Source organism: Tinamus guttatus, unplaced genomic scaffold (genome assembly GCF_059628265.1).
Source record: "Tinamus guttatus ecotype Peru unplaced genomic scaffold, ASM5962826v1 Tinamus_guttatus_pri_ptg000492l, whole genome shotgun sequence".
Lineage (NCBI taxonomy): Eukaryota > Metazoa > Chordata > Aves > Tinamiformes > Tinamidae > Tinamus > Tinamus guttatus.
Window position 1 is genome coordinate 2,018,758 of NW_028289026.1, and position 15,066 is coordinate 2,033,823.

Here is a 15,066-nt window from a genome sequence, read left to right on the forward strand (position 1 = left end):
TGAGGTTCAGATCCAGCACGCTGTACCACACTGAAATCTCAGAAGCATTAGATATAGTCATTTAAATGAAACGGGGTGCGCATTAGGTGATACTAACCTGTAAGAAACAATACTGGCAGTGGAGTGACTACAGAAAGGGTAAAAGTTCACATTTTTTTAAAAAAAGTACATGATAGTCATAACTGAATAGTGCACCATAATGTGGTCTTTGTGTGTCTTATTCCTGTATCTGCAAATAGCTGATGCTAGAAAGGGCTGTTTTTGGCAGAGAGCGACTGTGGAGGATTTTGTGCTTGGTAGAGAGCAAGCTCCTATCAAGCGTGCTTCAAGAGCAATTATCAGGCAGCCAGAGCTCTCTGGTGATTTTCATAATGCACGGCTGGTGCCAAAAGTTGAGATTGTTTTACTGTATTTTACAACCTAAAATGAGACTGTCTTAAGAATAGAGATTCAATGGATAAACTTAAGCACAAAATGATGGACTCGTTTATTTGGAGTGAAAAGGTTTTTTAGCTTAGTCACATAGCAGGAACTTGTAACAGAACCTGCAGGGAAGAGGAAGGAGCTCATTTAAAATCCAGGAAAAAGTACAAGATAATATATTAGTCCTTGAGGATCAAATTTCTTCACAAGCAACTGAAACTTTGGACTGATGAGTGACTGATGTAGTAGTAGTTTATTTAACAGAAACATATCACAGCATTCTGAGTTGCACAGACCCAAGTTGATTTCAGAATCCATTTCTAGAGAGATTGCTCTAGTCTGCCAGGGACTAAAGGATAAATGGACTCAAAATACATCCTTTGCTATGGCTCAAGCATTGTTTGCATTTATCTTCCTCATAAAGTCACGATTTATAGTCCTGTCATCTCCAGCCAGCTACTTGGAAGTCTTTATGAACAATATGTTTCTTTTTGTCATTTCTGTTGTGTAAAGAGTTATTTTTATGTTCAAAAACAATGCCAGAACAGCAATGCTGAAGTTTCCATCCTAAAGTACTGAAAATATGCTGCAAAATTGGCAGCAGTACCAGCAAGTATACTAAAAATAACAGGCATTAGAAGAAGAATTAAAAGACCTATTTCTTTATCTAGTTGGGTTTTTTTCCGCCATAGAATTAAGCTATCAAGTTTGCTGCAAGAATCTGCTTTAGCTCTGAGTTGAATGAAGAAGTGTCATGGGGAGAGAGGAATTAGGGGCAGGCCAGACATTTCCTCTCATCCACCTCTCCTGCCCACTGAGCACTCGGTCCAGGTTTGTGAGACATGGGGACTTTTACACGCAGAGTGGGGAACTGGTTAAGATTATGCACCGAGGAGAGCTTTGCTAGAAATGTCATCAGTGAAAGATCTTGAAATCAATGAACTTCCTTGCTAACTCGCCCGGCCAATAGCTTCTTCCCCCTTGTTTCCCTTGTCACTCGGCCAAGCGTTAATCACAATGTTTGGAAGGAGGCTGGGAGTGAGAAAGTGTCTTTGAGTTGTGCTCGAAACCTCCCCTTGAACTTCTAGGCCCAGGGCGCCCCGTTCCTCTCTGTGCGCTCTCCCTGCTAACACACTGCACTAGTCAGGCCAAGGACGACCAGCTCCATGAGAAAGGTCAGTTCAGCGTCTCCGCAAATCCAGTTCCCCGGGTCTGTTGCCAGTTTTCTTTCTTTTTTTTTTTTTTCCAGGGTAAACAGTAGTGAATGGATTGGGATGACACCAGTGCATTTGTCATGTGGTTTTACCAATTGATTATTGTTTTAGTTGCACACTGTGAGGGCTTAACTGTTGTTTTATATATATATATATTTAATGAGGTAATAAACATCTCTGGTTACCCCAATAATTTTATCAATATTTTCATTTCAGTGGTGCCCCAGCAGGCCATTTGACTCAGACCAAAGACTTAAAGATTAAGGAGGCCATATTGTGTTATCATACCACTACCATCCCCTAATCCCAGATAAATGACCAGAATTTTACTCCCTGACATATTTGCATAAATTGTAGTTTTGGAAATACAGTTTATTCACAGCACTGATTTCCATTTTTATTTTTACTGGTTTTAAGGGCTTTTATTTTAGTTTTCTTTTTACGGACAGGGACTTATATACCTAGTGTCTGCTTTCTGAGTATTCTGAAAGAATTTGGACTTCTTCAGAGCAATACAAAGAAGCAAAGATTCTGTGCAGTTTTCCTCTTTTTTTTTTTCTTCAATTGTTTTTATAACATCTTGGTGGTTTTCCCAACCCTGAATGAAATTATAAAGTCAATACTAAAAATTGCTTTGATGCATTGCTAGCTTTCAAATGCCATGGCAATGCAGTGCCCTTTAAACCTCTGGGTGGAATGCTGTTCTTACAACTTGTCCTGAAGTGAGTGCAAAATTCGTGCCTGCTGATTCCATCCTGCTGTTATGACAATATAGTAAATACCTATTTATTCTCACTGCAAAAGCCACTATTCTCAACTACAGCTTCATCCATATTTGCTTCCTGGCTTCATATGAAAGAGCTAGTCAAATTTGTGTTATCAAAAGCCACTAAATTCCAGTTGAGTTAAATGGAAATTTTGCCAGTTGAGCCAATTAAATATTTTGATTCCAACTTAAGTTTCATATGGATAAAAAATCACCCTGTGTAATCCTATGTTACAACTGAACCTTTAAAAGAGGATAGTTTGGGGTAACAGTTCAGGGCTTTTTTAATTACATTATTGAAGGTGTTGTTGAAGTATGTCCTGAGAACAAGTATGAAAAGAATAATCAGAATTTGAAGCCAGACTAGCTCAAATGACAAGTTTTGACATGCATTTTTACTCCTAAGACTAATTAACCATTACAACAACGTACATGGGGAGCAATGTCTTGTCAGGTTGTCTCTCTATAAGCTGTGCTCTAATGAAATGCAAAGGTAGACTCAATGTAAAGAGAAACAGGTGAATTCTGAATGTTTTGTGATTTATAAGAGGGAGCCATTAACTAAGACCAAGAGGTATATGAATCTGTGAAATTAGTCTCATTAAAGATTTTTGGTGGAAAGCCCTTTAAGGGAGCTCATGGAGTGCTCATTTTTGAGGGTTTGCCTTGGGGGTAGGTTTTTCTTGATTCAGTGTTCATGTTCTCTTCCACTTGGATAAATTTTACTGGAGAAGAAACCAAAGGAAAACAGAAGCAGACTTATATCTTGGCCTTCAGTGTGCTTGCTTTAGGAACTGGATACCCAGTTGATTTCAAAGAAAGTTTGCCCTATGAAGAAGCTTCATAAATTTTTCCACAATAAATATATTATTCTTAGCTTGGTTAGACTTGTTCCATATTTATCATTTCTTACTGCTGTAATTTCTCCTGTGAACACCATATATGTAGGTGTATGCTTCTTTGTGTAAAAAATAATAGGTGAGTGCATGGAAGGCTGTAATTTGAAATAATTGTGGCAACTGTCTTTGTAGTCAACATTTAACGTTACCATAGAGCAAACAGTGACCCTTCTACTAAACATCTGTGTAGATTTTAGACAGTTTTCATGGGCCAGTCTTTTTATGATTGAACCACATATACATGCTCTGCTTTTTGCAGATGGCAAACATTTCCTTACAAGGTACTTATATTAAGAGGCAATTTAGATGAATTTGCATGTTAAAAACCTGCAATGAAAGTGGTGAATTGCAACAGACAGGTCTCTCCATATGTTTCAAGCAAATCAAATCTAAACAAATCTTAGATATTTGCAAGCTGCATTTGGAATGCAGGACAAGAGGTTTGCATGAGGAATTCATTCCCCAAAATGGTGGAGTTCAAGTGTTGATGATGGAAGACACATCTGGGTGTTTTTTGGCAGTTCACTCAGGAACATGGATGGAGGTTGGAACATATTCCTGCCATCTAGAACTGCTTCTAACATATTCTGTGCGATACAATCATTTATCAAACGTGTGGGATAGCACTTGACACTGAAACTGCACGTTGCGTGCGATCCAAATGCAGGATTACAAACAGAAGGTTCCTACTGGCCAAGGAAGACAAAGACTCTGAGAACAGGGATCCCGGGCATTGCATTGCTAAGAACACTGAAAGAAAAGATCCTGGCATACTTCAAATTGCCCGAGTAATTTAAACTCTGAAGATACTGACCTTCAATGAGATTTAGGAAGGATAGGCATAGAAAATTCCGGAAACTTACCTTCTGGGCAAAAAAGTCTAAAACAGTTGAAATCCATAGTTACCTCATACAACCATGTGGTAATATAGGTATGCTATAGTGTGTTAGTACATAATGGACAAAATCAGATACAAATTTGGTTTGCTGCTGCTCTGAGAAGATCAAAGTGATGGTATTTATTAGTGTAGTGCTCAACCCTTGCTTTGAAACAAGGTCCATCCATCTGGCCATTTTACCTGTAGTAATCTTGAGCCTGGCAGGAGGTCTTGTTTACATACAAGACCATGCACAAACTGACTTAGTTGTAAGGAAAAAAACTGGATACAAGTAAGAGAGAAAAATATGGTGCATGCTTAAAAGAAAAGATGATCGTGCTAGTAGCTCTCTAGTTTTTTTCCAGTGGCTAAATGGTTAGAGCATCATTTCAGGACGTTTGAAGCTGCATCCGTTTCTGACCTCCTACCATCACTGTGAGAAGGTTTTGTGATCCTGCTTGTCAAATAGATTCTTCTGTGGTTTGGATATTTTGATACTAAAGCAAGTCTGAAAAAGGTTCTCCTTCCCTGGTGAATTTCTAAGTTTCTAGTCATTAAAAGTTACTTCAAAAAAAAAAAAAAAGTTCAATCAAAGGAAATTAAAAGTACAAAATGGAAACAGAAGACAAACTGTAGAACAATGGGAAAATAATAGAACAATGGGAAAAAGCCTTCTGAAGTGGGAGTTGAACTTGGCATTTGTTGGAGGTGAGTTAGATGATATACTGCCCATGAAGCCACTGTTCTGTAACAGATCTAGCAGATACTGAAGCTCCTCAAATGCCCAACTGCTCTCTCAAGACACACGTGCAACTGATGGACCCTTATTTCATAAACCTGAGGTGAGCAGATCTTGGCCATGGATGGGTTTTAAATACAATTTTTTCATCAGTAAAAGTTTGTTTTTGCTACTTTGTCTCCATCAAAAATTAACTAAGGAAGGAAAAAAACCTGATGTGGCTCCTTGCAGAAAATGAAGACCTGGACACAGCCCCTCAGGAGGTGTCTTCCAGATGTTTTTCACTGTTGGGTAACAGTTACCTGAGCAAAAAGGTAGGAAGGAGGCCAGTTAGCTGAAATCACAGACACTGACCCACCCAGGGGAGCAGCTGGTTTTTGTCCGCTTTACTTTTATGAAGGTGCTCACTATTGGCTTTGCAAAGGGTGCAAGTTGTGAAGCAATGAGTGTAGTTACCAGTGCTGGGAGGTCTGGAAATTGGGGATGAAAGTCCCACAGACCAGCCTGGATTTTGTGTCTTCGAACCATCCAAATCAAACACAGACTTTACGAGAGTTTCCAAGTCGCCGGTGGAAACTCAAGGTCTGGAATTTGCAGTTTTGACACCTACTTTAGCTTGACTGCTCATTGTGATACCTGCTGCACAGCAAGTGTTTCATAGGTGCCATCAGGGTAGTGGAGAAAGAGATGGAAAGCTGGAAGAATATAGCACTTTTTCAGAATGACTGGGTCTGTGATCTCCATGGGTCAGGCTCCAACAGTGGGAGTTAGTTAGGCATGAGCAAGTGCAACATTGCAGCTCACTGGCTGAGCATGGTGAAACATCAGAATTTTATGGCTGTGAAACTTCATTTATTGGGGGATCAGATCCTGGCTGTGCAGAATCTCCTTTCTTGCACTTCAGCAGCTTAAGTCTCTGCAATAAGTCATGGTCACACTCTCCTTGTGTTTGTAGAGGTCTTCTGCTGAACCCCTGTTTGGTTGGTAAATGCTTGAAGTGAAGAGAAATTGGCTATAGCACTAAATATGCTGACTTTTCTGGGCCACACAGCAATTTATAGACAGTTTTGTGAGGCTCCAAGGACTCTTCTGACTTACTGTGGTCAGGGAGACCTTAGTATGGTCCATAAGCAGCCCCCAGGACTGCTGACGCTGCAGCCTGGAAACTGGCCTATGCCTCTGCACATGGCCTCAATGAAACCACCATGGCAGCAGCAATTTTTAAGACCCAGGAATACCACGATTCCTGCAAGTGCCTGTTAGGGAAAGGAAGAAGAAAGAATCAGTAATTCCTTATTTTTTCCTCTCTCTCTCTCTGTCCTTGGTTCTTAGGTGAAAAATAATGTATGGATCTATAACCCTGGTTAAATGACAAACTTCTCATATTTTTGCTCAAAATGGGGCTCTGATGAATACTATTTCACCAGGTTTACCAGGCGAAAAAGGAGAAAAAGGCAATCCAGGCGTTGGAACACAAGGACCCCGAGGCCCACCAGGATCCACAGGTAAAGCCATCTAGATTAGCCCGCTCTTACTCATTGCAAAGCAGATAAGAACTTCATGACATTGTAATATGATATGAAATGGTGTCATCAGCCACACTAGTATTTCCTGTTTTCCGGCAGAAATTGCTTCTTGAAAAACTTGTTTAAAGAACTTTTTTTTTTTTTTTTTTTTTTTTTCCCCCACTAGAGATGGGATCTGACAGGGAAAACCATTTGTTTTCTTACTGACTCAGGACCATATCTAACTGCAACTTGACAAGAGAAATGTGTATTACGCACATTAATCAAAGGGCTTTATACTTAGTTCCTGGAAAAATACAGAAGGTGAAATCCAGGTCCTGCTGAAACAGATGAAAAAAATGTTTTGATTAGGTTAGGAAGGATGGTCTTTCTGTCTGAGCACAGGTATGGAGGCCCAGCACTACCCAGATGCTGCATTGCAAGGGAGCAGGTAGAGAGGAGAGCTGCTTCAGGAGCCAGGGCTGTCCTCCCCGGTGAAACTGCCTTTCCAAATGCCTGACACTTGGTGAAACATTTGCTCTTCGGAAATACTAGTATAAATTTCTGGCTGAAAGCTGTGCTGGCAAGGAAGCCGCAGCTTCGGCCAGAGAGGAGGTGAAGCCTGTCAAGATGGGGGAGTCGCTGCAGCTTTTCCCCTGGACGGCAGCTCCATCCCCTTGGCTAAGCCACCGTCTCCTGCAACGCTCTCCGTGCCACGGTCTCCTAGCACCAGGCACTGCCAAGGAGTCTGAACTTGGGCGTTTTATGAGCGATGCTGATCACGTTTCGTCCCTGTTTCATGCAGGGCCTCCAGGTGAAAGTCGCACGGGCAGCCCGGGCCCACCAGGCTCCCCAGGCCCGCGAGGCCCGGCTGGTCACACGGGGCCACCGGGCTCCCAGGGTCCCTCCGGGCCCCCGGGCTACTGCGACCCCTCGTCCTGCGCCGGCTACGGTGAGTAGTCACGACCGCCTGCCCCAGTGTTTTCAGAGGCAGGGGGTAGCGAGGAACTGTAGCACTTCTTCTAACAGCCAAAGTGAGCTGGAGGCTACTGATAAACGTTGCAGTAAAATGGGGTAGCGCCTTGAAAACACCTGTGAGTCCAACTGTTTTTGTACAACTGCACCAAGAGCAGAGCGTGAGCACAGTGCAGTGACCAGAGAAAGTCCACCATCTAATTCAGGCCTGTAAAAGGGACCAAGCGCACTGGGTGTTTGTCCTGTACGTGTTTGTGTGATTGTATGAGCCTGCTTCATCTGACTCTTCTGTGTGTTGAGTTCCTATCTCCTAATATTCATGACAGCAGAGTTTTTACATTTGTAGCTTTTAAAACACATTGCTCAACTTCCTCTTCCATGTGCCTCTGTATAGCATGAGAGCATGACCGTTACTAAACCAGGACAGGGTAACCACCAACGAGGATGCACGTGTGTTGTCATTAACAATTGAAACAACCTGGAGAAAATGATTCTTTCTCAATCTTTTCTGTATCTTACTCTTCTTTGCTGTTATAGCACGGAGAGGCCATGGCGGGGGGAGCTAACACAATTAGCAAAAGCAATGTTGCCCAAGCTAAAATTTAAATTTGGTTTAGTAAAGCCCACTCCAAATGGGGTGCACAAGCCAGATTTGTTTGATGTTTACAGTTTAATCTGCCTGTGACCTGATTTGTATGTTTTACTTATGTGAATGTTTTTGTTGTCGTCTCTTCCTCTCCTTTTCTCCTCATTTCCCTTCCCTACTGTTCATTTTCCTGTTTTAAGGCCCAATCCCTTACAATGGCTACGAATCCAGAAGGTGAAAGGCTCATTCTGGTTCATTTCTCATTTGGCTGAAGGTCAGAAATGGATGCTGAACTGCTCTATGCTTTCCATCAACGATATTGACTACCACTAATGAACTTCTTAGCTGCTGTATATGCACCTAGCTTCCTTGCACTGCTAAAAATTATTGCCGGACACATTTTGCCCATTAATCACGTACTCGAGACCATAATTGGAATAAGCTAAAGCAGGCAGATTGTGCAGTGTATTAACGAGCACAGTATTACAACTGGACACATGTCAAATTCTGGTGGTGGTTTCCAACAAACTTGGCTGTCTGTCGGTGGGTTTCCAATTGCTCCAGCTTATTAATTTTGTTAAATGTTTTCACTGTTCCTTTTTGTGAATAAAGATGTGTATTTAATGAGATACATATATATTCTATATACATATATACATATATATATATAAATGTCTATTTCCTAACGAGTGCTCTACTTTTCTACTCTCCTTCTCCCGTGTTAACCATGTGAATGCTCTTGGTGGTGGTGGGTTAAGGTGGATACGGTGAGCCAACAGATCAAGACATCCCTGTAGTGCAGTTGCCACATAACTCCTACCAAATCTATGACCCTGAGGACCTTTACGATGGTGAGCAACAGCCGTACGTAGTTCACGGGTCCTACCCCCTACCACCCCCTTACTCCCAGTCCTATCCATCACCTCATCTTGCTCAACCAGAGTTTACTCCTGTTCGAGAAGAGATGGAAGCCGCTGAACTGAGATCCCCAGGAATCAGTCGCTTCACAAGGAAGATATCCAAAAGAAGTATCGACACACCAATACACAAGAAGGCAACCGGAAAGAAAACCTCTTAATGAACTGTTAAAAAGGAAAACACCTTATGTGCATATGTTTGGCCTTTTGTCCAGGTGCCTTGCCTGTCATGGAAAATGTTTACAGGTTCTTATATTAATGGAAAAAAAAATGTACATGACCAGTTGACACAACAAATAATGGTAATTACCTTGCATGCCAGAAACTTAGTATGTTAGTGGGTTGGTGCTAGATGATCATGAAAGGTCATTTGTAGATCTTTCTCTGGATTACTGTTTGATACACTATTTGAACTGTGCCTAAAAATGCATCAGGATAGTTGGTGTACTTGGAACAATTCAGGAAAGTTAATGGTTTGTTATCTGTGATTTTGCAGCAGACTATGTTCTGTTAGTCTTTGATAAATTTGCTTCTAGCAGAATAACCCTACTAAATTCACCAGCGAGAAGAAGGCACAATCAGGATGTTTCCTTAAACCCAGCTATTACCCTTTTGCAACAAAGTCACATGTTAACGGAATTTTTTTTTTAACTCACATTATATAGAGACACAAGAATGTTCTGTGGGAACACACTGATAATTTATTGTGAACCTCTTTAATTTCTGTTTTGTATGCAAATAAAAGTGGCAAGCTTTTATACATTAACTGTATTCCACTGATTTTTAACTTGGAGCAAATGTATCCATCTTCAAGGAGGCATAATGTAAAGAGAAGAAAATAAGCTTTCCTTTTTCAGCACTTCTGGACAGCAGTTTTATTTTGAAAGGATATATGAAACCAGTTTCATCACTTAGCTGAAACAATGTGTGGCCTTAATTTTAAATTATATTGTGAACAGCTGAAAAGAGTGGATATGAAGCAAGTTAGCTGGATGTCACCTATGGATGTGACATCTTATCTACTGCATGCTAAAGTAGTAGTAGCAAAAGAGAGACATGATTAGTTGCAAAGGCAACTTGGAACACTGATTGATGGGGGGAAAAATAACCGCTTAATGGTGAATACCAAGCAGTTATGTTGTTAAGATAAAGCAGGTAAATCCATGCAGTAACTCACATTTGAACAGCCCCCCGGGACTGATCACTGATTGGAACTGGTGTTAAGCCTGTCCTCAGTGTCACTAGAAAACCAGCCCCAGATCCACGTTGCTCGTGCCCAGCGCCGCTCAGACGGCAGCGCCCTGTCCCGCTCCATGGCCGTGTCCCTTCCTATGCTCTAATTCTGCTTTTGCATTATTTCTACCATGCCTAATTCCCACCATTTTCTTGGAAGATGGCAAGAAAAGCTGGTGGAGGAACAGGTGGGAGGGAATATTACGTTGTCATCCTGACTTGTAACTGAAGTAGAAAAGGGTGGAAAAGCATAAAATCATCGACTGACATTCCGTACCATGACATATACACATATATTAAACCTTTCCTACATATAGGAAAGGTTTAATTAGGCGTCTTCTCCCAAGCAGTGGACACTTACTGAATGCTAATTCTGCTGGCAGTTTCCTTGCAGTTGTATAAATGAGATCATGAACATATTTTAGTAAATTAGCTTATTAAATAAAGCAGTATATATTGTCCAGCTGTAATTAGTTCAGCCTAACACCAACACACAGTGTACATTAAATATGATGTTAATGTTGCTTTTGCATGCTGAGAGAGAGCACACACCACCTTACTGACCTTATCGCTGCTTGTCTGCTTTGATGTCTCACGACCTACTCTCAAAAAGCTGCCAAGTTCAAGCTCTCTTACACCAGCCTTGTTTAATATATTCAGGCAGGCTATCATGTCTTCCCTCCCTTTCTTGCTCTTATTTTAATCTCTTGGAAGCAGCCTCTTGCTCATCATAAAACTATTAGCAAAATAACACGTTTCTGCTTGAGTTTGCAGTCCTGCACATAGTCTAACTTTTCAACTAAGATTAGACTGGTAGCAGTGGCAGAAGGAAAGACCCTGAAATTCTCAGCAAATAATTAAATTAATGGAGATGATACTGTATGCGAACTGTATGAGACTTAATGAACCCAAATAAACCTAGATAAACCATATATTCTAACGGGTGACCTAAAATGATGCATAAATACCAGCAAATTCAAGGTTAGATAGTTATATAGTGCACAACAAGGGAAAGCTTTTGAAGACAGTACCATTCAATCCCATCTGTTTAAGAGTACAGACTGAGCACTGAACACTCATTTTGCTTCCCTTTATACTACAGGAACACTCAGGTCTTCTGTTTACCCATCTAATGCACCCAAACGCCCATCTCACGAGTAGGGATTTCCAGCCCACAGAAGAGCCCTTCCAGGGAGGGTTTCTCCACTGCCTCAGACAACACCAATGTGGGGGTTACGTGAGCGCCGGGGCCTCGTCAGGCAGCACCAGCTGGTGCTACTGCAGGACAGGTCACCTCAGGAGCCCTCAAAGCAGCTGCTTGCTCAGAGCTTGATCCTGCTGCGCTGCGAATCCCCACCAGGATGGGGGCTGCACAACCTCTCTGGACAACCTGCTCCGCTGTCTCACTGTCCTCCAGGTGAAAAAGTTTCTCCTTATATCCAGCCCGAGACTCTCTTGTTTCCACTTGTCTCATTATCCCTCTTTCTCCCACCACACACCACTGTTTCCGCAGTGATCTTGCAGGTGTTGAAAGGCTGCTGTGAGGGCCCCCAAACTTTTGCTGTTCAGGCTGAATGTGAAAAGAATAAAAGATATTCTGCTTTTCACTCTTTTTTTGGACTGGAGGCATGAGTACTAAAAGAGTACATTATATTACTGTGTTTTAGCAGTGCATGCTGAAAGATGCCAAGAAATTAAAAAAAAAATCTTCCCAGAGCAAGTTCTCAAGAACACTGAAGTAAGAACATGAGCTATCAGTCAGCACAGCACAAGGAATAAAAGAACATGATTCTCTCCAAGGCCAAAACCTCTATCTGTTTGACATCCTGAGCTATTATGTAAAGAAAGAAACATAGTTTTCTCTCATTATCTGATTAGATACAGTGCCTTTGAGATACTCTTAAAATAACCCTCCCAAACCTGTATCTTTAACCAGATTATCCCCAGTTTACAGATACTGAAGCTTTGCATGTCTGTGTGTGTACACACATACACATCCCATACACAGAAATTTCTAGCATTAATACCAGTAAGTATCTCTAGCATTTCTAGTAAATATTAATCTAGGTAAGTATTAATCACTGGAGTTAATACAGAGTGCTTTGGATGGTCCTGGCAGGTTCAAGCTATGTGGGGGCACACATGTTCATATGTGTGCATGTGAGAAATGATGTATTTCTGTTTTCTGGAAGAACTAGATCAGTGAAGTAAAATAAATTTTTAAATAACGTTTCTAAACCTGGGACATGTAATTTAGATTCAGAGACATATGAAAATAAACACAGATTATTAATTTATCTGCTTGCACTTGGCTGTGAACACCCAAGTGAACATGAACGCGAACACTCACAAAAAACTCCGTGCTTTGGGGGAAAACACCCCAATTCCTTGTACCAAGCCCTTCCACAGCCTCCCACAGAGGGTGAAAATTTGTGAGGTCTTTGCAACAAACTCTGAGGACACTGGTGGAAAATCAGCATTCAAGCAATTCTGCCAGTTGTTCAGAAAGACTTTGAGACTCAGGTGAAGTTGTAATTTGCAGCCTAGACTGATCATCAAGCAACACCATACCCAAATCCGAGCTCCTGTTGGGCTAGTTTGAACAGAAAAGAAAGGAGATATTGATAGAGAAGATAATGTAGATGTATTCAAATGCTACATAATAAGTCAATTCATTGGTATCGTTCACTTCACATTTCAAATGAAAAGTAACAGCCTGGAATCACAGTTAAACAAAAGTCACATCAGGCAATAAGATAATATTTACCTAAAGGATCCAGGAAGGTAAACAAATGAAAGGATTGCTCAGAGGTAATAATATAGGGATATCAGTTACAAATCTATAGAATAATTTACATACTAAATTACAAACTTTGATAAATTTCATTAATTTGCTTTGAATTATATTCATAATGACATTTACTGGTACCTCCTAGTCAGAATGCTTCATGTGTCCTTCCTCATCCTGCATATGTCCTGCATATATCTTGGTAATAAAATGTAACCGTTAGGTGGGTACTACCACCTTATAAAAATACTGTTCAGCATTAGTGTATTTGCCAAAAAAAGTAAGACACAGAAGCATAACATCAACATTTTCTCCAAAATTCAGTCACTGTAACTCAGATTTTCCACATGGCCTAATAAACATAAGTAAGTTGTTGATTGTGAAGTATTTAACACAGGATGAACAGCTGAAGCCACCCAGATTTAACCTAGAAGATTTACATTGGGTCTTTATGAAAAAAAAAAAAGTCTATTTTAATCCTCGGCTTTTATAAAAATACCCTTCTTAGTTAACTGCATTTGGTTACTGACTTAAGAATTAAGTCTGCGGACTCACTGGAGAGGAACCTTTCCTGGGATAAGGTCGTCTGCATGCCTGAGAACTGCCTGATGTGAAAAACAGGATAGAAATAAAACCATGCTTTCCTTCCTATACTATGCTTGTACAAAATAAAGAAAATTCTCAAATTTTACTCAGCAAACTATCTAAAATTTGGATGAAAGAACATCAGTGTTTTCTACTACGCAGACAGTAAGAAGTGCTTCACTTTTTACACAACAGTTCTGGCTGCAGGATTATCTGCAGAAAAACACAGTAACAGACTTCAGGGAAGTGACCTGCACAATACTTAATCCCATTCAGCAGCCAGAAAGCAGGGAAGAGCCAACCCTGATGGTGTCATCCAGTGCATTAGATGTTTAAGTAAAGATCAGACCATCAACAGTAAGACATTAGAAAAGAAAAGCAGTTCGGTTTCTGTTCATTATTTGGATTCCTTAAGAAGTCGTGTAATGGAAAAATATCTTCCCACCACCGTGGTCTGTTGTGTGGATGCAATTGGTTATGGAAGAAGGTTGTGGAAGGCTGAAGATGAAGTCAAGCATGACCATGAGTGAGTACAGGGCGTTGTAGAGTTTTTAGCTGCAGTACATCTGCTTTGCTTGAACTTGTTTGCAAAATTAGCCTCTTCAGACTATTGTTTAGGAAACTCTTCAGCTAAAATTCCATATGGCATTGATTTTGAGAAAAATCCTTGCCCACATCTGGAAGAAGCAGATTCTTCTGCGTAGAGGACAACATCTTGCTTCTGAAAGTCATGCTTTCCTTAAGGCTTTGCTGTATTCCAAGAATACATTTGCATGGGGACACCAAAATGTCAATCTTCCAGCATTTGAGAAACTCCTATGGCTGTGGAATGCTGCACTCTCTCCTCCTGACAGATCTGAAAGCAAAATCTGTTTTCCCTTTGCCTTCATTTTCAGTGTTTCAAACCCTGGGCACACTGTATCTAAAGGAAGATGAGACCTTCAGCATGAAAACACACAGACCAAACACTTGCCTAGTCATAACAAGCAAGCTGCAGAATAGACAAGGCACAGCATGCAGAAAATGGTTTCTAGAGGAAAGAGTCATCCCAAGGCTGAAGATGAATGCCCACAAGACCTGAAAAACACCCATCAGAAATCTCACCACCTCCTGATTCCTCCAAGGTGCATTTTTATGGCAATATTTTCCCTGTAACTTTCCCGGTCTCTAAGAGGACTACAGAATGCTTGAGTATGAAGCATTTCATACATGAGTATGAACTATGAGTACCTGAACATGAGTATCAACTATTTTCTCCAAGAAGCAGCATTGCTTTTAATATAATTTGGCTCTGGAAGAAGTTTGCTATTCTTATCACTGCAATAATTTGATATGAATTCTGTAAAATAAATAATAATAACAACAACAACAATAATAATAACTTTAATTAACAAAAATAGGTCATACAACATACAGGTATATTAATAATGCAACACCCATTTTAGTTGTTTCACTTATGACAACTTTTACAATCCCTCCCCATCATTTTGCTAATACCTCTCCATACATCCATACGGAAGGGATGACTCAGACTCCCAGTCAGAAGAATTCTGTTCCTT

At 40.7% G+C, this 15,066-nt stretch overlaps 1 protein-coding gene across 1 annotated transcript in view; it reads left to right on the top strand.

Annotated features, from left to right (window-relative positions):
* COL14A1 (collagen type XIV alpha 1 chain) overlaps positions 1-9,667 on the top strand; it is a 113,762-nt gene extending 104,095 nt beyond the window's left edge. Inside the window, exons 45-48 of the mRNA XM_088533300.1 lie at positions 6,346-6,423; positions 7,229-7,375; positions 8,743-8,835; positions 8,926-9,667. Of these exons, the coding sequence (XP_088389426.1) occupies positions 6,346-6,423; positions 7,229-7,375; positions 8,743-8,835; positions 8,926-9,062 (455 nt within the window). The 3' untranslated portion in view covers positions 9,063-9,667. The remainder of the gene's footprint in view (positions 1-6,345; positions 6,424-7,228; positions 7,376-8,742; positions 8,836-8,925) is intronic.
* The last annotated feature ends 5,399 nt before the right edge of the window (positions 9,668-15,066 follow it).